We start from the raw sequence: 24,035 nt of genomic DNA on the forward strand, positions 1-24,035 counted from the left end.
CAATTAATTGTATTTTGAGTAGAATTATTCCTCTGTTAAAACATATCGAAACTTGTTTAAACCTCAACGCAGCTGAACTGAACTCTTAATATTAAAAGCTGTTTTAAAACATTCGAAAGGAAATTTAATTTTTTGCTACTTTTAGCACGTAGCTATTGATATTTCTGAAATATATAACAGCTTGCAAATTATGTGTGTAGCAATTAAAAGCTTTTCAGAAGATTAACAAAAACTTGTCCAACATCCTGAATTAGTTAATGTTTTACAGGGTACCATTGTAAATCAGGTATGCTACTCTGTAAGTGAAATGTAATCTGAAATTAAGCTTACGACTGGTTCAATTTCTCGTCCTCTATATTATAGATTATAAATCTATTGACATATTGTTTTCTTGTTCTCAAGCAGAGTTTAAAAACTTTCTAGCCTAAAGGGAGTGACCGGCTATATAAGGTAGTTGAACTGAGAATGCAGTGTTGTGGAAAACTTCTTTCGGATTCAGTTGAGACATATTAAACTTTTTAAAGATCTGTTAATCCTGAATTTAAGCGCAAATTCGACGTTCAAAACTCCTACTTTGGGGGTGGATACGTTTTCAGAATTAGTTTCTATTTTCTCATTGTTCTGGTTTCTCATTATTCACTAATATTTTCTGCAGATTTTCTAGAATTATTATTGAAAAGACGACATTTGAAGAAATCTGCGAATAAATTCAAAGAAAATTAGAAATTCAATATAATAATAAAAACGAAATAATCGATTTTATCATTGATTTATTGACTAATTTCTTTTAAGAAATATGTTCCTAACCATCTAATTAGATTACTGTATAATTTTCACTTTATTTTTTTTGTCTCAAATGAATCCGAAAGAAGTTTTCCACAACACTTCATACTAAATTTAATTACCTTACATAGCCGGTCACTCCCTTTAACGGATTAACATAGTAGAAGATAACCCCGTTTTTATTTAAATAATAATAATTAATGGCACTGTATGTATAAGATCCATCTGAAATTATGTTAACAGTCTCTTTTTTTACCTCGGAAAAATGTTGAAACTTTGTTGTCATGGCTACACCGTCAAGCATAAAATTAGGTTTCATCTTAAATTAAATATTTTTAAAGATTTTAATATTTATTCGGGATACCTGTTTGCAGTTTTTCTCCTTTACACTACAAAATAATTGTTCACAAAATATTTGCACATATATTTATTTCTAAAAACAGTGTTCTTGTTTTGTCAGCTCACACATTTTTCGGTAAAAAACGAAACTGTTTTGCAAGGTAGTCAGACCATTCAAATGTAGTATTTATAACTTTAATTTTTAAAAATAAATAAAGAAGTTTACAATATTTTTCAGAGAGAAATTATTTTTTAAATTAGTTGAATTTTCCAATTTGAAATAACAACAGTAATTAAATGTCACAGAAATATTAAAGAAGACTCATTGTGTAGGAGATAATTTGAAAAAAAAGTTTTATATGCTTTTTTAAATTACATTAATATATCTGATGGTGTTGTCTATATTTCTAACTTGTAATGTTTGATAAGGAATTGAACTGTTGCCACAAACTTAAATTTTCTAATTTCAATATCTTAGCAACCTGACGTTGTAAACATTTGATATTTCAAACTTGGATCAGTTGAGCTCATCAAATGCCCAGTTTGAAATATTTAAGGTGTCTTCTTTCCTCTCCGTCTCTTCTTCCCTCTCCGTCTCTTCTTTCCTCTATGCTGCTTTAACACTCTCGACAGCGTCTTTAAGTTTCTTTAAGTCAGATAAACCCCATAGGACCGGATCTTGCTTCATGAACTCCCAAATACGAATCAAATCTGTTGGAGGTATTTCGTCGAAAGAAGAGTTGTTATTGAGTGTTTTATAACATTTTTCTTGGGCGATTTTCACCAAATCCTCGAAAATGAATTTGGTCTCGTATTCTTGCAGAACCTCAAGACAGTAGGCAAGCTTTGTTGGAGGAACTTCCACAAAGCTATTCATTAGATTCCTAATCCCCCGGACCTGATAGGTAGTCCCTAAACCGTAGATCTCAAACAGAACTTTCAAATCATTGATACATTTAATATCATTCTCCTCCCCGCTGTACAGGAACTTGATGAAGGCTCTGAAACTGTTGAAGGACGGACCACGGACCTCTATGACGTTCTCCTTCATGTAGAGGAACTGCTTCTTAAGAACGGGGGAAAGAAGGCCCAGCAGGAATTGATGTCCTTTCACAGACTTCGTCTCGGTCTTGGGGTCAACAGTGTTGAAGATTTTAAATTCAACATCAGAATCATTTTCAGATTCAAAAAGTTTGGCGAAATTATAATTTTTTAATGTACTCTGAGTACTAAGCATTTTAGAATATATTTATATAGAATAGTATTGAAGGTTGAATGAAGACTGAAGAGGTGTTGAGTGAATAGACTGAAGGTTAAAATGGAATCCCTAGATGATAAAGATGAAGATAATAATAAAAATAATTATGAGAATGATAATAATCATCATGATATTTCTAATATCTAACCTATGATTGCTGTATCTTATATCTAACCTATGGTTGCTGTGTTTAATATCTAACCTATGGTTGCTGTGTTTAATATCTAACCTATGGTTGCTGTGTTTAATATCTAACCTATGATTGCTGTGTCTAATATCTAACCTATGATTGCTGTGTCTAATATCTAACCTATGATTGCTGTGTCTAATATCTAACCTAAGATTGCTGTATTTAATATCTAACCTAAGATTGCTGTATTTAATATCTAACCAATGATTGCGGAATAATATCTAACCTATGATTGCTGTATTTAATATGTAACCTAAGATTGCAGCATTTTATATCTAACCAATGATTGCTGTATAATATCTAACCTATGATTGCTGTATCTAATATCTAACCTAAGATTGCTTTATTTAATATCTAACCTAAGATTGTTGTATTTAATATCTAACCTATGATTGCTGTATTTAATATCTAACCTAAGATTGTTGTATCTAATATCTAACCGATGATTGCTGTATAATATCTAACCTATGATTGCTGTATAATATCTAACCTAAGATTGCTGTATCTAATATCTAATCTAAGATTGCTGTATTTAATATCTAACCTAAAATTGCTGTGTTTAATATCTAACCTAAGATTGCTGTATTTAATATCTAACCAATGATTGCTGTATAATATCTAACCTATGATTGCTGTATAATATCTAACCTAAGATTGCTGTATCTAATATCTAACCTATGATTGCTGTATAATATCTAACCTAAGATTGCTGTATCTAATATCTAACCAATGATTGCTGTATAATATCTAACCTATGGTTGCTGTATTTAATATCTAACCTAAGATTGCTGTATTTAATATCTAACCAATGATTGCTGTATAATATCTAACCTATGTTTGCGTATTTAATATCTAACCTAAGATTGCTGTATCTAATATCTAACCTAAGATTGCTGTGTTTAATATCTAACCAATGATTGCTGTATAATATCTAACTTATGATTGCTGTATTTAATATCTAACCAATGATTGCTGTATAATATTTAACCTATGATTGTTGTATTTAATATCTAACCTAAGATTGCTGTATCTAATATCTAACCTATGATTGCTGTATAATATTTAACCTATGATTGCTGTGTCTAATATCTAACCTATGATTGCTGTATTTAATATCTAACCTATGATTGATGCATATCTAATATCTAACCTATGATTGCAGTGTTTAATGTCTAACTTAAGATTGCTGTATTTAATATCTAACCTAAGATTGCTGTATATAATATCTAACCTAAGATTGCTGTATTTAATATCTAACCTAAGATTGCTGTGTCTAAGTCCAAATCGGAGAGCAGTGGCGTCCAAACTTCTTTTCCAGTTCTACTGGTAGATATTATTTAATCTAATTTATCAAATACATAAAATTAGTATCCCCGTTTAGTGTTAAGGATCAGGATTTAATAAACCCGCAATATTTTGACTCTAAGGATCCGTATACAGTACATAATGATACATGGATCTGAATCCAAGTTTCAAAATTTTTAGTCCTCAAATAAAGTTGTAAAACAAAAAGAGACCAAAGAAATAATGTCCCTCCCTTTATTATCCTCGTTTTTCCACCTTAAAATCAATTATTTTCGATGGAAGTTCTCTAGAGAAGCGATCTGCCGAATTATTTTGTAAATAGAAGGAAAGACATTGCAATAATTGCCACCTTTCCAAGAAATAAAAACGGGGTTATCTTCCACTATGTTAATCCGTTGAAGGGAGTGACCGGCTATGTAAGGTAGTTGAACTGAGTATGCAGTGTTGTGGAAAACTTCTTTCAGATTCATTTGAGACATATTAAACCTTTTAAAGATCTGTAAATCCTGAGTTTGAGCTCAAATTCGACGTTCAAAACTCCTACTTTGGGGGTGGATACGTTTTCAGAATTAGTTTTTTTTTATTATTAAATATTAAACATATTGAGAAAATAAAAATTAATCTTATCATCGAAAATAGTAATCTTGTTCAATTATTAGTTTCTATTTTCTCAATATTCTAGTTTCTCATTATTCACAAAGATTTTCTGCAGANGATTTCTTCAAATCCTTCAAATGTCGTCTAATAATTGAACAAGATTACTTATTTCTGATGATAAGATTAATTTTTATTTTCTCAAAATGTTCCTCTACATGACGTCTGTAGTTTATTGTAGAACTTGTTTTACATTTTATGTCGTCGATATTTAATGATTAAAAAAACTAATTCTGAAAACGTATCCACCCCCAAAGTTGACAGTCCCTTTTCGTAATTGTTAATTGTTTGTTGGTTCATCCGTATCCAGATCCACGTCTAAACGGCTCCAGTAAAGTGACATAAATGTTTCGATGAACATTGAACATATGTTTTTTAATTGCTTATTTAATGAATTGACAAAAGAAAGAAATAAGTTTACAGTTGCCTAGGGAATCATGAATTTCAGGAAAAAGATAACATACTTTCCCTACAATCGTTTTATAGGCGATCCGCCCAAGACAGCTCAGTTTATGGAGACTCTTTAAAAGCCAGGCGGTCAACCCAAGACAGCTCCGTTTCTGGAGACTCTCTAAAAGCCAGGCGGTCCGCCCAAGTGCAGCTCTGTTTATAAGACAATCTAAAATCTTAACTTGAGTCTATATAGTCACTAGTCTTCCTCTTCCAAATTTTTATGGGTCTCACTGCAAATTTGATTGCTTATAACCATACACAGGAATGTTTATTTCCATTCCAAATGAGAAGTAACTAGAATAAAAATACAGTATTTACCATTTCTTTCTTTGGGGGTGGATACGTTTTCAGAATCGTTTTTTTAAATCATTAAATAACGACGACGAAAAATAATGTAACAATTATACAGTAATCTAATGAGATGTTTAGGAACATATTTTCTCAAAAGAAATTTGTCAATAAATCAATGCTAGAATTAATTATTTCGTTTTCATCCCTATTTCGAATTTCTTATTTTCTTTGAATTTATTCGCAGATTTCTTCAAAGTCTTCAAATGTCGTTTTTTCATTAATAATTACAGAAAATCTGCAGAAAATCTTTTTGAATAATGAGAAACCAGAATAACGAGAAAATAGAAACTAAAACATGACCAAGATTACTTATTTTCGATGATAAGATTAATTTTTATTTTCTCAACCGGTTCCTAAACAACTAATTAGTTTACTGTAGAGTATTGTTTACATATTTTGTCGTCGTTATTTAATAATTTACAAAAAACCGATTCTGAAAACGTATCCACCCCCAAAGTAGGAGTTTTGAACGTCGGATTTGAGCTCAAACTTAGGATTTACAGATCTTTAAAAAGTTTTATATGTCTCAAATGAATCCGAAAGAAGTTTTCCACAACACTGCATACTCAGTTCAACTACCTTACATAGCCGGCCACTCCCTTTAAAGGGGCTATTTGTTTAGTTCTAAATGCCCGTTTATTAAGGAATGACATGCCTGATTCCTCAAGTACTCAATCAAACTTTGTTTGAGCGAAAATGATGGAAATTATCTCTGGTTTGTTTTCTGACTTTTTATATTCTTTCGGCTTTATCCAGCAGAAACAAGGAAGTTAGCTGACAGAATTGTTTTTAATTCCCATCAAAATAGAGACTTCTTTAAAGAATATCCACGTTCCATTTCTACTAAAAACCTTATTAAAGGAATAGATTTCTTATACTGGTTTTCTAATTCCTATACCTTTGCATCCAAATGCCGTAGACTTTAGATATTTTAAACTATGAATTATGTGCATTTAAATAATCTAACTATGAAATTTCAAAGGTCTACACCATAAAGTTGCAAAGATATAGGAATTAAAAAATAAGAGTTGGTTATTAAGTTCCTTTATCTACATATTAAAAATTTCCATCTCTATGAGAAACACTGTAAAATGCTTCGGAGAGCAAAAATGTCAAATTTCAAAAAGTGTAAGTGTAAAAATTTTGAATTACGAAACATTTATTTTTAAATACAGTTCCAACTCTAAGTATAAAGTCTATTTGATTTAAGATCTATATCGTTAGAGGGCTAGTTACACAGGTCTATAAATAGATATCAAGGAAATTCCAGGATAACCGGCGCTTGCTCTTTATTTTCCTCCTCCCATCCACCTGAAAGGCCCCTTTGTGCGCCCCCCCCCCACCGCCACCCTAGTTTTAATTATTAATAACGACCTAACTGCTCTCATTTGAACATCAACCCTGACTAGAAGCAGTTAATATTGTTTTTTAAAAATGTCTCAAGAATTCATGATGCTCGTCAACATCATGTTGGCAGTTTCGCTAGTGTACTCCAACCCTCTACAAGGATTGAAGGATTTAGAGAATTCGGAGGTTCAGGGAGCATTGGAGGATCTGGCATCAGCTGTTGGACAACTGGAGAACTTAGAGAAACTGGAGAAAATCATCCTGGAGGGTATTCCGGAAGAGCTAATAAAACCGGAAGAGATTGTAGAACCGGAAACAGAATTAGCTCTAACAAATGCGAGGTTAGATTCATAAAACTACATATATTACATTAAGACGACTTTCTTTGAGCGTATTGAATGTGTATTAGATGGTGTTACAAAAAAAGTTTTATTTGTAACTAAAAACTTTATTATTAAGTTAAGAAGTTTACAATAAGAAAATTTTATCAAGATTAATCAATGAATTATGAATACTTTAAAGGATAAATTATAATAATAATAATAATAATAATAATAATAATAATAATAATAATGATAATAATAATGATAAAAAAAATTATTTAGGTCCTTAGTGGAACGTGAGGGTAAATTCATAAATCTGCTTGATATCTTTTATGATAATTGTAGCCGGAAGAAAGAATGCTATGTAGACCATGAACAAGTTCTTGAACATGGAGAATATGCTATAGTAGAAGTCTTTAAGTGTGAATGCTGTGATTGTCATTCATGCGAATATTGCTAAAAATGGTTAAATATTTCCTATAGGGATCGTCTTTGTAATTGCAAGTGTACCTCAAGTAAATTTTAAAATGTTTAAGTACAATTTAAATTTTATAAATAAATTGTTTGCATTTACAAATATGATGGTTCATGCAAATAGATTGTTAGAAGAGAAAAAAAATGAATAAAGCCACCAAATGACAGTAAATTTACTCTTCAGTGATAACAAGAAAACTCCGAAATAGAAAGACGACTTTGAGAACTATAAATGGTCCAATAAGCAGGACTCCCAACACTTGTGCAGTTTAAACAGACGCATTTGATTAAACTAATGATTTATTAAGTGTCTAGTAAGACTATTTGCTTTCTTACAACATAAAAACAATTAAGTATTGGTAAATGTTGTCTTCCCATTCCATTGTTTTCTGGTTATTAACTAAATCTTTGAAATCATATCAACTAGTTGGGCAAAATGTTGTCATTCTTTTTACATTCGACACTTGTGACGTAGTGCATAATTGGTCGATTTTTCTGTTGCCATTTAATGTACTTGACAATAGATTTGGGTTTATGCATTCTTTGTACTTTCAGGAGTCCTCAGTCGTCATAAATAAGTCTCTTTCATCGTTAGTAGATATATAGATAGATAAAGTTTATTGCTAAAAACATGTATCTGTGTACAGAACGAGTTTACAATTACAAATTGATGATTATATTAACAGTACAAGTATAAAGCAATTAATTAGGTGGTAAATAGCTCTTGGCTGTTTTGATATATTTTTCCATCTAATTTCAATAATGATAACAAAACATTTCAAGTAAATAGATTTAAGGAGAACTATTAGAGATCAGGGTGAGATTTTATCTTATGCAAAATAGTAACCCAAACTCTTCATTATATATATGAAGACTATATCATATATGTACAATGTACACGGATAGTAAATTATGTATTTATGGTTAAATATTTTTAATATCATTTTTAAAAAGTATGTATGATGTAAATGTAGCACTATTAGAAAAACTCTAAGCATTTTTGGTCGTAATACAGAGCTATACCTCAAGCATTTCTATATAAATGAAAAGTTTCTTCGAGATCATGATCATAATTTTAGTGGTATATCACACATTTTCAAATTCATTACAAGTCAGTTATATGATATAATTCATATCTTTAAAAACTTTTGGAAGATTGATATTATTACGAAACTAAGAATTCTGTTCCTTTTGATTTGTTCCGGAAGTGGTTTTACATGGCGTATACCATTACAATTATCTATTTAAAGATGTTTGAATTATATTGCTTATTCTTCCCAAATTTTCTGATGATTTTGGGTTCTACTAAAATGAACAGAAAGTACATAATTTGGGTCATGGATTATGCAACAGAGAGAGGAGATGTTGAACTTAGAATGGTGTTATAGTATACTACAATAATAATAATAATACAACCCCATCATTTTAAAACATATTCTCTACTAGCTATATAACAAGCTAGTACTTTACTTGATAAAACAAATAATTACATTAAATACAGTGAAACCCTAAATAACGAATACATCGGAAGAATTTATCAAATGTCGTCTTGACAATTTTTAAATGAGTTTTATACTATATTACGTAAATTTCAGTATTTGCTAAAATAAATAAATAGACATTTAAAAAGTTCCATATAATCATTTAATTAAAAAACTAAATATCTGCAACATTACATTATCAGAAAGTGAAGAATACGACATTTGATGAATTCTAACGATGTATTCGTTATTAAGGGTTTCACTGTACCAGGGACCGGATTTAATGAGTCACGAGAAACCCCGCTGGTTCAAATCCTGAATCACCGATTCAAAGTTAAAGATTTATAAGAATTTTGGTAATTAATTGAAGAGAACTGTGGGATAGGGCTTTAATTATTACTGAAGTGTATTTGATGTTGTTACAAGAAAATAGTTTTAACAGCGACTTATTAAATCACTTATTCAGTGGTCTGAATATGTGTTACAAAGATATAACTGCTGTGTGAGTGTCTAATGTTTATTGGACTATTGAAAGGCATGAAATGAGTGTAAAGTCGTCTTCCTATTTCGAAGTTTTGTTCTAAATATATAGGTAGTTTAGAAACATCTCCAATCCTATGAATTCGGTCAGCTATATGTTTAGACAAATTCAAGATAAATATGAAAACTGGAATGAGAAGCTGTCGAAATTCTTAGATTCTTAGATTTGGCCAATTTTCATCATAAATATAAATTTAGATAAATTGAAGACGACATATATAGTATTACTCAATTATTATCAGAGCCCGTTCTCTCTATAGAAAGTGGTCGTGTAGTTCACGTACTTTGGGGGACGATATGTTGGCTTTACTATAAAAAATAATCATAGAAGGTACAAAAATTTCAAAATACATTTCTGAAAGCTGGCAATCTAAGCTTTCGTCAACCGCCAATAACAACTTTCTACTTTTCACTATTTTTATCGCAAAACGCTAATGAAAAACATATATAAAATATTAATGATGACCTTTTTTTGGTTAAAATTTTATAAAAAATAAGTCTGAAGGGATGTTTAAAGCACAAATCGTGGTCTTTACCAATTCATAAAACATCATAAAAATGTTAGAGGTGTGTTTGTCAATCGATGCATCAAAATAGTGATTTGATTTGAAAATCCAGAAGTTTAAACTGTGTGTCTAGAACTCAATATAAATACAAGTATGAAATTGGTCTGTACCAATTCATAAACATGAAAGAAATATCAGAGGTGTGTGTTTTAGTTAGTCTAAGGAGCGTGAAACACAAGGATTGAACAGTTACCCACATGTTGATTATCAGCTAGCTATTGTGTTAAAACTGCTTAAAAACAATCTCAAATATAAATATTCCTTTAAAGTTGTTTTAACGCTGCAGGGATAAGATGTGCAGAAATAAACAATCATGCAAATACAGGCAGGTTACACCAAGGTTGTAATGCAAGGAAAGTTATTTAAGAGGTGTACGCATCTTTTGTACTGCAGTGTACTGTCTTTGTGCGGTAATGTAAACACAAGACGCAAGTCGACGCCTGACATGGGATCCATCTTTCACATAAAAGATCAATGAAATATTCTAGTCATAGGAAACTATTATGTGAATTATCAAAATTATCAAAATTTAATGCTTTTGACCTCCTCGGATACTAAAAGAACACTGCATGCATCTATTCTTGTTTGCAAATTCCGCCTTGAGAGAACTGGTTTCAATATGTACGCAGAGAACACGCAACTGCAATTAACTTTCCTTGCATTACAACCTTGAGTCATACTAGGATTTTAGGGCGCTTCGCGTCCATTCTCTATTTTAAATTTTTTATTGTGGCTCTTTCTGTGAGCACTGTCAAGTTGTAAAGTCTAAAACAATAACAACAAAATTCGCAGATTTTTTTACTTCACAAAATCAAAAGATTTAAGATACAAATACTGAGCATCCATAAACCTTCTCTGGGGTCGATCGGTTCAACCGTTTGGACGTTTATTGTATACAAACAAACAGAGAGATCAAGGTCTAGTTAATGCAATGTTAAAAAACATTTAATTTTGATAATTTTGAAAATTCACATAATAATTTCCTATGAATATTTCAAAGATTATTTTTGTGAAAATGGATTCCATGTCAGGCTGTGACATCTGCTTATGTTTACTTTTCCGCGAAAAGACAGTACACTGCAGTACAAAAATGCGTACACCTCTGAAATAATCTTCCTTGCATAAAGTACCATGAGACAGATATCCAGACAAGCATAGCAAATAGATTGTCAACCTTTTTGAAGCATAGTTTATATTTAGAAGTAATTGTGTAAGAAATATGTAGAATTAAAGAATCTAAATATGAAACTTCTTGTACTACATTTGTTTAGGATTTAGTCGAGGATTAAAAGTTAGACAAAATAGAATAGAAAACAAGGTTAATGCATGTCGTCTTCTAGCTTCAGTCCTTCGGAGCTTCTTTTGGGGGTTTTCGCCCTTATAACACATACAGGGTGTCCCACGAAACATGACAGTATGCAGGACGACTTGAATGTCGTCTTGATTTTTGATATAATTTGCATCTGGGCCGAGCGCTGCGGGTAGGACAGGCTAGGGGGCCGAGCGCTGCGGCCACGGGTTAGGTAAAGTTAAGACACTTTCTGTAAGATTCTTGTACAAAATTGATAGGAGGGGGGGGTCCAAAAATCGTTCCCTAGGAAATTACCCAAAATTGTATCTTAGAAAATGTAATTTTGGAGTTGAAGTTTGGTAATATAAGTATGAAGTACTCTCTGGCAAAAAGTTCATGAAATTAAATACATATATATTGTCCGAAATTTTGAGGAAAAAATCATAAATTTTAACATTCAATAAAAACAAGTCTTATCAATTATAGCTTACAACATACACATCTTATTTACATTAAAATAATATATTATAAGGTTTTCAAAAAAAAATCCTTGTATTTATTTCTTTATAGAGTGGTATTCCCAAATCTCAATCAAAAAGGGTACCATGGCCTTTAAACCTTTATCTGTTCATTGAAAACAGAGTGATTTATGTGTTTATCTCTAGAAAGGTGTTCAAATAACCGGAAAACGGCAAAGTGTACGCTTGTTTACAGAGTGACGCCCAACAGGATTTTTGTAAATTTGAAGGAAAATATTTATATTCTATAAACTTAGAAAAAGAAAATAATATTGGTGTTCAAACATAAAGACAGCTTGCAAAACTATCGACATTCGACAGCCAAAATTTTGTCTGTAGAGCTATATGGATGCTTGGCTTTAAAGGCGCTTCGCGCCCATCTTCCCTTGTGAACATTTTCTCTTTGTATACATTGTAAAACAAAATCAAAAAAAAAGTTTGCAGATTTTTTAAAACAAATTTTGAGGATTTTCAAAATTTAATGAAAATCGAATTTTGTTGGAGGCTAATTTTTGAAATTTTGATACCCATAAACCTTCTCTGGGGTTATGTGAGGTCCCACATAAAAGCTGACCCTGATCGGTTCAGCCAGTTTTGACGTTTATTGGATACAAACAAACAAACATACAAATGATGAAGTTATTGTCCGGTATTACGAACATTAAGTAAGTTTCTGTTAACATTGCATTACTATATGTTTATTGTTCAGCATTGTTTTGCATTTTGACAACGCGTTGTATTTATTTGAGGAAGTTAGTCTAACTGATCTACTTTTACATTCTCTTGATTTTAGAGATACTGAATTATTTCTATTTCAAGAGTGGAATCTTTTTCAGAGCAAAAATAATGCGTTTATTTTTTTTTATTTTTTTGATTAATTAATTCTTTTTTATGTTTCTCTTTAAAACTGACTTGCGGAACTGTCTGCAGAACAAATTTGAAGAAAAAAAAACGACAATATCCTCTATATTACTGACCAGTTAAAGTTGTGTGAAGGGTGCTATTGTGAATCGGAGGACCACTTGAAGTTACATACGGCAATCCCTTTTAACAATTGAATAATATAATTTTATTGGTTTGATTAATTACAATATGTCGCTGAGTGTGAATGATCCAAGTTTAAATCTTTGATTCATTATTAAAGTTTAAATCTTGAAAGATTTAGAAAGACTTTGATTAAAGTTGAACAAAAGGATTCAATTTCTCTCCAGAAATATCACTCTTAAATTTAGACATGTCATCAAAAACAAAATTTTCAGGTTTCCTGGAATCTTTTAGAATGAACTGTCACTATGGGGGGCCCCTTGCTACCTCTGTTTCCAATTTATAAACTTCAAAGTTTTACGCCATCAACCTTTAATAGTCCAACATATTCGAACAGAGCCAAGAGTCCAAAATTAATTTTTGGTAAGATCCGTAAACTTTGTCTGTTCTTTACATGATCTTAGAAAATTATCACATTTTTCATAAGAAACGTTTGTGAAAAGCTCATCTTGTGAATTACCTTTCTCATTCAAACATTTCTGGTATAATGTACAATCGTCTTTGTTGATATGGATCACTTTATGTTGCGGTATTTTTTCAATTTCTTGCGCATTTTCCCACTTCTGCTGATAACTATCTTCTTGAGTAGAATATAGAGCATGAAGGCTATCTTGAAGATTAGTAAGCTCAGGTTCGAGGACAAACCTTTTGTTTCGATTATACCCGGAGCTCCTGAAATTGAAATCTGTAAATTAAAAGTGATTGGATTTTGACAGTTATACACTTTATTGAGTAATAGCTCGAGAACCCAGCGTTGCCCAGGGTACTCATAGTTACTTGATCGTAAACTACAATTTTTTCCATATCAAAGTTGACCCATTCTACTTAGAATCTCAAACCTAAGCTAAGCTAAGAACATTCCCTCGGATCTCCCTAGTTCCTCAATCAAATTTGAGGAAAATCGACCTACAACAGGGCGAAAAAGTAAATTTTTCACCCTGCTATTAAAATTTCAAATTTCATACCTAATTTGTCTCATTGTAGGGAGATAAAGTTACTTAATCACCCTACAGGGTGATTAAGTAACTTTATCGACCGGCTTTTAAATGATTTGAGTAAAACTGTATAAAACTGTATATGTTATTGAAATGGGTATCATGCGTGCGAAAAAGTTTTTGCTTGATTTTAAATTTCTCCAGTTTGTTTTTGATCAAGATAAAAGTATTTTCATTTTGATCTTAAACAAACTAGAAAAAATAAAAATCCCGGCAAACACTTTTTCGCACTATAATAATACCCATTACAATGACATAAATAGGTATTATTTCTTTATAGAAATGTATTGATAAAAAGAATTACAGAAAGGTTAGTGTTTGGGCAAATTGATTTAATATTTTAAATAAAATTTTTTACCCTTGAAATGCGTTGAAGTAAGCGTAGAATAGTGTGGCTGCAGCTATACCTAATCCAAGAAGTATAGGACCTAAACATTTTTTCTTCTTTTTATAACATAAAAATAATATTAAGTGACAATTCATGAATCAACTAATGTATAAGATATCTTATAAATATAAAAAAATATATAAATTTTTTTGGAAGATACTCTTTTTTTGTTTGTTTTGAAAGAGCTTATTTATCTGGTTGGGTTTACTTTTGAAAAAAGTCTGGTCTGTGAAAAAAAAATCTAAAATAGCCCATAACTTCTTTTGTGACTAAAGCTACAGATATAAAAACTATATTTTTAAAAAGCCCTTGAATGAAGAAATGAATGAAGAAACATGTTTCACACTTTAATATTTGTTTTTAAAAAAAAATTCCTCACTTTTTTGACACTTTTCAGGCATTTTTTCAACCCTCCCTAGCACCCAAACTGTTAAAGTTATCGGTCTAATTTTTGTTTCAATAAGCTGCCTTTTTCTAGGGGGCGGGGGTTGCGCCAAACACCCCCCCCCACACTATACATAGATTTAGACCTCCAGTCTTTAAAGGGTTAAAGTATGTGGATCCAAAGATTAGATTAAGTCTCCTGCTCTTTGTATAGTCTTTTAATTGCCTATTTTATAATTGTACAACCAAAAAAAAACAAGATTAAAGTTGCATGAAACAGACAGGATGTCGTCTCTGAAGTTTTATCCTTTGTGGGTAACCCTGTGTCTTCCACTAGATTGATTAATAATAATCCTATATTAAATAATATCAAGCTTACATTGAACTGGGTTCAGGGGCGTATTCAGGAATTTGTTGGGGGGGGGCTTACATTTTTAGTCTTCCCAGTGGGGGGGTGGGGGCTCAGCATCCGATGGGGCCTGCAAATCCCCTGAAATCAATAGATATCACTAGTCCAGGGGAGGGGCTTAGCCCCCATAGCCCCCCCTGAATACGCCTCTGACTGGGTTCATTTTCAGTTAGGCTATTTTATTAATTTAACAATGCCAAAAATTGCATAAGTTGATTGCTACACATATATTCATGCATTCGTTGAAATTTTAGCAGTTAATGCCGTGGGTGGAGTATTTATTTTTAATGGTTCAACTATTCTTCAGTATGGTTTACCACATCTAATTTTCCAACTAACCAGAATACAATAAAATATAATTTGGTCAAAAAGAAAAGTAACTTTTGCATAGCACTGCATGGACCAGGTATACGCTTCATCTTAAATATAATATATCCAGAGTCAGAAACTTAAAAAAATGTATTGTCATGAAATCCAGTATTTTTTTTTTGATTCCTAAAATTCAAATCTACGCTAATGTTAAGATACCAGAAAGGTAACTCTCTTAAATGTTCGGCTCAGCCTCAGCGTGTTGAAAATATAGTTGAAATTGAAATTCATATTAACCCTATCCCTGCTGGGGTACTTGAAAACCAGGATATGGGGGGGGTCAATTTGACCCCCCCCCCTCTAAATCCCATGTTTGATGTCCAAATATGACAAATCTTACATCATTGGAAAGCTCTTGTGCTCTACTTTTAGAATCTGCAAAAAAATTTGCAAATTTGCAAAAATTGAATTTTTTATCGCAAAATCCAGTTAAATAGTAAAAATTTGTCCAAAAAATGAAAAATTATACATTTTTGAAAAGCCCTTGACCATGCCATTTAAAATATGCAAACATTTTTGCAAAATTTTAAATAACCTGATTTTTAATCAAGAAAAACTAAAAATGTGCAAATTTCCTTTGACAGGTTGTTTGCAAAAAAGTTGCAATTTTTTTTCGCAAAACTTGTGCAATCTGTTTCCTTATGTCATAGGCTTTCCAAAAAGCTAAATTTTATCAAAATCTGACAAGTGAAAGTGGGTCAAAACAAAGATTTAGTTTGTTACAGGAAAAAACAGTCATTCAGGCAGTGTGCCTGAGGACTCAGGCAGTTAGTATTAAAGCCCGGTTTTAGGCTTAAAGGGATGGCTTTGGGTATGTAGGAAAAGTCAGAAAATTTCAACAGCCTCAGACCAATACTTTTTGAGTTATGTAAATAAAACTACAGGGGGGGGTCAAATTGACCCCCCCCCCAGCAGGAATAGGGTTAATAGCCCAGCCAAGATAGGGTTAAAATCTAAGTTTATTGCTATAGAGCAGCAGTATCTACATATATTTAATAAATATCGTAGTAAACCCCATATTTATATTACGTTGTACATTATCTGTAATCTAACTACGCTTGTTAATAACTCTTATCATTACATGTATTACGATTTAGCTTAATTAAGTTCATTAATTTAACTAGTACCATAAAACTCAAATCTACATAAGTTAACCATGAATCATTGCTTCATTGCGTTTTCACCCCCATTAATTCTAGTGTAGACTGTAGAGAAGCAAAGAGTTAGCTCTGTGTATTAGGGATACACATTAAGAAAGACAGAGTTGTATCCGGGTTACAGATTAAGCTAGTTGTATCTGAGCGATACATACTAAAGAATACAACACGCCTTATCTGGATTGTTAGAGATTGAGTATTATTGATGAGAGTCAGAGTCTTGAAAGACAGATACATATTAAAGAATACAAAATTGTCTTATCAGGGTTGATACAGACCTAGGAATTATTATAGAATGTGGAGTTCTAGAGCAAGTTGTATCTGTACGATACAACGAATACAGAGGTTGTATCTCGATCGATCATAACTTGGGAACCCCTGGACCGATTTGCCTAAAATTTTGATTGAGGAACTCGGAAGACCCACGCCGGGAATGTTCCTAGCTTGGTTTTAGGATTCTAAGTTGAGTAAGTCGACTTAGATAGCGAAAACTCAGTTTCCCGGTAAAATCGTTCTAGTGCGGGTAAATGGCGGGAGTAACTTTTAGTAACCTGAGTCTACTAAAGAATGCTCGAATTTTAAGTTTGAGGTTAAAAGTTCTGTAAAATAATGAGTAGCTACTTGAATATTAAACTTTCTCAATTTTAAATTTGAATTTCCCGGGGAAAATCTGAACCAATCAGAGAAAAGGATTTACGGAGAAGTATCGGTATTAGGTAATCAGCTGTTTTTTTAATTTTAAATTATTTACGAGACGGAAAACAAAACATATTTCGAGTTACAACCGTATTTTGGGTTTACGTGCAAACATTAATTAATCTAAAACGTGAAATTTTATTAAACAAGGTTTTTATGATAGACAAATAGGGATTGCGGGATTTCAAGATTTTAACCCTGTGCTTAAATTTTAACTTGTCGATTTCGGCGAGTTAAATATTTAACCACAGGGTTAAATATTTAACCTGACGGTTAAAGTTCAGGTTTAAATTAAGTCAGAAGTGGAATTTAACCATGAACGTTTTAGACTCTGGGCAGCAATGGGTTCCCAAGCTAATTGCATATAAAGGATTAAAACTGTTAACTGTTCCGTCCATTCAATAATTATTAAATTGGACTTTTTTACGTAAAATATTTCTTAACTTTCGATAATGAAACAATAAGACAATATGTTTTATTTTATTTTGGAATCATACATCTCATTTTTATTCAGTCTTAAAAATGTAGAATGATATTTCCAACTGTTTAGTATTTCCATTAAAAGTTTTTGTTTTATGACATGAGAAATATAATAAAACAATATTGATGTTATTGTTCTAATCAAAGATAAATATATATATATATATATGATGAGTCCTAATAGGACGAAACACTGTGTCTATGGATATATATATATAGAGAGAGACAGAGAGGGTTGTTACGTTACGCCCTGAAAAATAATGTTGCTCTCCCGATTATTGTACAAATTGTGTCTAGATTAGGACTGAGCACGTTCGAACTTTTTGTGCTGATAAATTTTCACAATTTTTGAAACGCAATTTAAATCATGAAAATTAACGAATTTTGTTATTATCTTCAAACAGAATCCGTTTTTTCGTTCATTCTGTTTAGTATAAATGTGAAAACTAACGGGGTTTTCGCTTGTTAATGAAACTGTTTATTTAGAAAATAATGCCCTTGTTTAGCGGCCTGTAGCCTATTAGTAAAAGTAAATTGAACCTATATGAAGCATAAAGTCTGACCGCGTCAACCTTGTTACACCGGCTAGTCCTGTCCATATAGAGCTAGGTAAAGTACAAACTGAGCCCGGAAAGGTTGACCCGGCTCGGAAATTCAAATGTACTACGGCTGCCCGTGCCTTGTTTAGCGGCCTGTGGACCTGGTTCAAATGAATTTCTTTGAGGCATTCAAAACACAATTTTATTTCACTAATCCTTCTTTTGATAGCTCTGGAGTACTGATCCTTTATTGTTTCCAGAATTAGAAACAGCCATTTAGTTTTTTATCTTGTTCTGCATATTGCTTTAAATTCTACGTTGTTTTGTAGTGATGCTATATTAAAGGTATTTAATTATTCATGATAAAACTAGCTATTGCAAATATATTTTGACAGATTAATCTGAAACTATTTAATCAGGTCTCTATGCATTTTCTTGAAAAAAGTTATTTCTAAATACATCTTGGATAAACATTTGGGTCGCAATTTTTCTTCTTAAGATCATCAAAAAAAATGTTCAAAAATTTCTGTTCTTTAATTCTTTAAAGTGAATTAGCTACCTGTAAGATTAAGTGTAGTGTTAAAGCTCGTAGATCCTGAGTTGAGTTGGACGAACCCAAGTCGTCCCTCTCCCTCTTCAATATCGTCCTAGACAAAAACATTTTCAGTTCCAGTCGTTCCTCTCCCTCTTCAATATCGTCCTAGACATAAACATGTTCTGTTAAAGTCGTCCCTCCCCATCTTCAATATCGTACCAGACATAAACACTTCAAGTACCAGTCGTCTTTCTACCTGTTCAATAAAAAAGGTCACACAACAATTTAACAGTTAAAGGACTTAAACAACGTAAAATATACTTTTGCCATTATTGTAAGATGAATTAATACAAAAATATTGATTTTGCAAATGTTAGCTAATTAAATGCTCTGTACACTATGGTGTGTTTAAATTTTCATATGTTTTTAAAACAATTTTTCACACATTTGACACATCTGGGTTAAGCTTTGAGAGTTGCAAGACAAGAATAAATAAATGAAGATTTTGTTATGAATAACCTTATGTAGGTCATAAGTTTGTCTGTAAACCAAGGAGTATGAATTACAATAGAGAAGGGGTTGACCCGGTCCGCTTTATGATTTAACATGCTAATAAACACACGGTACTCCATTTGGAAAAGAGATTTATCAAAGGTCGTTTTTTTATTTTCTAAATGTGATTTTTAATAAACCAAAATGTATGACACCAACTATGTATTATTTGATGTACACACGCAACGTTCTTGTTTTTAGATTAGGTCATTGTATTTACATTATACATCAGGCAGAGAAGTCGGCTGAATAACCCACAAATATTGGCAACGCTTAGGTAAACTTTGAAACAAAAAAATCAATTCATTTATTTGGTACACTAAAAACCACAGTTTAAAAATAAAAAGAAGACCTTTATAAATCCTTTTCCAAATTGAGTACAGTTCAGCAAAGCATGTATAACAATGTGAGGCGAGGTCAACCCCTCGAGGCGGTTCAGGTCGACCTCTCGAGGCGGTACAGGTCGACCTCTCGAGGCGGTACAGGTCGATCTCTCGAGGTGGTACAGGTCGACCCCTCAAGGCGGTACAGGTCAACCCCTCCTCCATTTTATTTCATACTCCTTGCTTTAAACACATGTGGGATCAACATTCAGCAGCCTGTTCACATATTGACAGCAATTCATGCAGAAATAGAGATAGTTGATAAAAAAGACAGAGATTTTTTTTTTAAAAAAGACAAATCTTTTTCTTACAGTTTTTTTTTGAGGGGGAGGGGGGGGGGGGTTTTAGGGGTCCAACCCGGGGCTCACTGCATGTAGAACCTAAGTTTTGTTTCCTCATAAAATACTATCGAACCAAATCCACAATTTGTAGAATTAATAGTTTGACCATGTGACCTCGTCACTTTACTATGCAGTTTTTCATTAATTTCATATCTTCTTTATTATTTATCTATACTTCTGTCTATAAATATGACTATCTTATCTTTATAATTATATATAGTTTAAGAATTAGAATGATGCAGGTATGTAGACTTATAGACTGCATTTATGACATTAAACAGTTCAATATGCATAGGATACGGCAATTGTGCACTGTAAACAGACCCATACAATTTAATTTGTGATTTAATAAGTGTCTAGTAAGAATTTTTGCTTTGTTAAAACATCAAAGACACTTAAGTATTGCTAAAAAGTCGTCTTCTTATTTCAGAGTTTTCTGGTTATCACTGTATACAGTATTAATCTCTGTCTGGGTGTCTGTTTGTCTGTGTGTTCAATTATAACTCGCCAACCCCTTGGCCGATTTGCTTCAAATTTTGATTGTACAGAAAACCACGTTAATGTTTTTAGCGGAAATATTGTGTCCGTGCAAGGCTGTATTCTCAAAGTATTAAAAAAACTCATACTCTCTTTATCTCTTTCTATCTATCTATCTATCTATCTATCTATCCACTTATAGGCGTATCCAAGGTACTAATGTAAGGAAAGATAATTGCGGTTGCGTAAACCCTGCGTACATATTGAAACCAGTTCTCTCTGGGCGTAATTTGTAAACAAGAATAGATGCATGCAGGGTTCTTCTATTATCAGAGGAGGATAAAAATATTTAATTTTGATAATTTTGAAAATTCACTTAATAGTTTCCTGAGATCATGTCAGGCTTCGACATCCGTCTTGTGTTTAATTTTCCGCCTAAAGACAGTACACTGCAGTACAAAAAATGCGTACACCTATGAAATACCTTTCCTTGCATTAGTACCATGGGCGTATCTATGTATCTATTCTCTAAGGATTGAGATTAAGAGGTATCATTAATAAACTGATACTTTCATTTATATATCTTTATTTCTATCTATCTATCTATCTTTCTATATATCTATCTATCTATCTATCTATCTATCTATCTATCTATCTATCTATCTATCTTAATATCATGGTAATGAAAAGATTGAGATAAAGAGGTATCATAAACATAAATGGAAAATGTCTCATTTTTTTCTGTTTAAGAGTGGATGGGCGGGTGGAGTATAACATTTTCCATTTATCTCTGAGAGAAGAGGGTTTTATATAAATCTCCGTCCCTCTGCTAACCTGACGAAACCTTGGAGTATTATTATTTCAGAAATTTAACCTACGAGATCTTCTGCGAATGCTACAAAAACTTTGATTTGGATGTTTTTAATCTAAATAGGAAAGAAACTGAGTTTTGCCATGAAATCATATTTTCTAATCCCTATATTTTTGCAACCTGATTGATTAGATTTTCAAATTCAGGTCTGCGGCATCGGGTTGCAAAGATACAGGAATTAAAAACAAAAGTTTGTGCCAAAAACTCATTGACATTGAGTTTCCAAAAAAAGGAGGAAATTGTGTTTACTAAATAAGTTAAAAGTCAGTAACTTCATTAATACTTATACGCACTTGGAAGTTTTATATAGAGCCCTAGAGGTATCAGATGGGACTGTGGGACACCCCTCCATCATTTTTTCTAGCTTTACTTTGTCTTCAAGGCAATCTTTTTAATTCATGCAAGAAGACAACGGATAACGTTAAACCTTTCTCTGATCAACAGCGTGGAAGATATTGTCGTTACTCTAGGTCTAAAAGTGTTTTATTCTAATAATTTCTTTATGTTTTCCTGCAGTAGATACCGTCGGGAATTGGGCATTATACTATCTTTGCTTGGAGATTGGAGGGTTACTTCAAGTTTCGCGTACAGTCCCTTTAAATGGTTCAAATCATGTTACGCTTACAGTCCCTTTAAATGGTTCTAATCGAAAAGTTTTTTTTCTCTTCCTCGAATGGTTCTTAGTTTATCTCTCAATATCCCTGGTTTGTTTTTAAATACTCCACCTTTAGAGACCTAAAGGTTTAATGCACTTGAGAGAATAAATCTTTCCAAAATTTCTTATTTGTTTTTTTTTCAATTCTTGTTTTTAAACCTTTTTACTCATAAGAAAGAAAAGACTATATACGTGTCCACTGTCAATGATGTAATATATGCTAACATAAATCAACACAAGTTTATCAGGGCGCTTCACGCCCCTCGTGTAAATCTTACTGCCATTGTTTATTCGTAAATTATAAAACTTTAAAATCGCTTTTTAAATACCATAAAACTTCCCATGGGCCTGATCGGTTTAGCCGGTTGACTTTTTCAGAAAACAGACTTACAAGCCACGCATACTTTTTATATAGACTAGACATTAGTGGGCAATTAAGCGTAAAAAGTTTCTTTAGGATGAAGTCGCAATTTTTGCTTTTAAATGTTAAAACTGAATTTTTTCCGTTCCTTTAAGATGTATCCTATAGAGTAATACTCTATGGATGTATCAATGCCCCCCCCCCCCTAGTAACTAAGATCATCTTAAAAATACCTCTTCAAAAACGTTACTGAGTAAAGTTTTCCATCCTGAGCTCAGTGTTTTTTCTTGAATTTCCTCCTCCGCTGAACTCAGAAAAATTGAACACAATAGGATTAACCAAAAATACATTTTCTGAAATAAGAAAACAAATCTTATTGTTGTAACAAAATAAAGGGATTTTAGTCTTTTTAGAATTAGGGAATGGGTTAAAAGATTCGCGAAATTTGAATTTATTCAGTTGTATGAGGAAAAAACTTATTTAATTTTATTTGAAGATTTTGGAAGAAAAAGAAAAGTCTCAATTTTGAAAAATTTGATTTAAAATGGTAATACAAAGTAACACTCCATGTACAATGCGGAACCTTGGAGGGTTGAAAGTTCTAAGTTTTAAAAATTTATAGGTTTAATAGAGTTTTATTGAAAAAATTCAAAACTATATTAATGATATCAATCCCATACTTGATCTGAAAGGTACCATTGTAAATCGGGCTGAGCCTTCTTTTCATGGAGGTCACTTATTATTACATTAACAGTGAAAGAAAAGTTAAACTCTGAACAATTTTTAAAACGAAAAAATATGCGAAATCTTTTGAGAAAGTTAACAAAATGTAAAAGGTTTTTAGTCTACATTTCACATGATAAAATTGTTCTTTTCTCACAGGATTTAAATATTTAAGTGTTTGTGTATCTTTACTCCCTGTTGGTCCAATACGAACCTGTGAAAACTGTAAAAACTCAAACTTAAAGTTATAACAAGTTAAATTCAGAGTTTTATGCTTACAAAGTATAAGTAAACACTGGGGAAAAGAATCTTTTTGAATTTTAAGAAATTTTCTCGACTCTTAGTGATCGAAACATTTTTCTGTATTGAACTTTTTTTGGATTCTACGATTTTTTAGATTGAATAAATTTTTTTTTCCAAATCATAAGTTGTCCCTTTTTAATATGTAGAAGTTTTAGTGAATATTGAACATGCTGGGCCTACCCTGGTTTTGTACCAGGTGGATTATATGGATTATTGGATTTGACTCAGGGGTGAATATAAATAGGGGGGGGGGCTATGGGAGCTAGGCCCCTCAGCCTCCCCATCCTGGAAAAGGTGAAACCATGATTTCCAGGGGATTCAGTTCCACCCAAAATGTCAAAATTGATAAGCCCCCCCCCCTTATATGAGGCCCCTGATTTGAATAAAAAAGGGAGTGATGTGATCTTACAATAAGAGGGAAATTTAAATATTCGGCAAATTTCTGACATGTCGATGCATATTCAAGGATTTTAGTGAAGATTTAACATAGTACATAGCGC

The 24,035-nt window shown here is 32.1% G+C and overlaps 1 protein-coding gene and 1 long non-coding RNA gene across 2 annotated transcripts; one reads left to right on the forward strand and one right to left on the reverse strand.

Annotated features, from left to right (window-relative positions):
• The first annotated feature begins 6,722 nt into the window (after nt 1–6,722).
• LOC111698360 (uncharacterized) lies at nt 6,723–7,633 on the forward strand. The gene is made up of 2 exons (XM_023468674.1): nt 6,723–7,021; nt 7,286–7,633. The coding sequence occupies exons 1-2, from the start codon at nt 6,768–6,770 to the stop codon at nt 7,461–7,463; spliced, it is 432 nt and encodes a 143-aa protein (XP_023324442.1). The 5' UTR covers nt 6,723–6,767; the 3' UTR covers nt 7,464–7,633.
• Nucleotides 7,634–12,429: 4,796 nt separating this feature from the next.
• Nucleotides 12,430–22,858, reverse strand: LOC111698351 (uncharacterized). Its single transcript, XR_002764521.1, has 4 exons — nt 22,743–22,858; nt 18,894–18,981; nt 14,271–14,340; nt 12,430–13,589 (listed from the first exon to the last, which is right to left on the reverse strand). It is a non-coding gene; the product is annotated as an uncharacterized LOC111698351 (long non-coding RNA).
• Nucleotides 22,859–24,035: the final 1,177 nt, after the last annotated feature.

This window comes from Eurytemora carolleeae, unplaced genomic scaffold (genome assembly GCF_000591075.1).
Source record: "Eurytemora carolleeae unplaced genomic scaffold, Eaff_2.0 scaffold295, whole genome shotgun sequence".
Classification (NCBI taxonomy): domain Eukaryota; kingdom Metazoa; phylum Arthropoda; class Copepoda; order Calanoida; family Temoridae; genus Eurytemora; species Eurytemora carolleeae.

Excerpts from the sequence above, each read along its gene's own strand:
- LOC111698360 (XM_023468674.1), top strand. The coding sequence starts at position 6,768 with ATGTCTCAAGAATTCATGATGCTCGTCAACATCATGTTGGCAGTTTCG. Across the intron at positions 7,022-7,285 it reads TTAGCTCTAACAAATGCGAG|GTCCTTAGTGGAACGTGAGG; the intron begins GTTAGATTCATA and ends AAAATTATTTAG.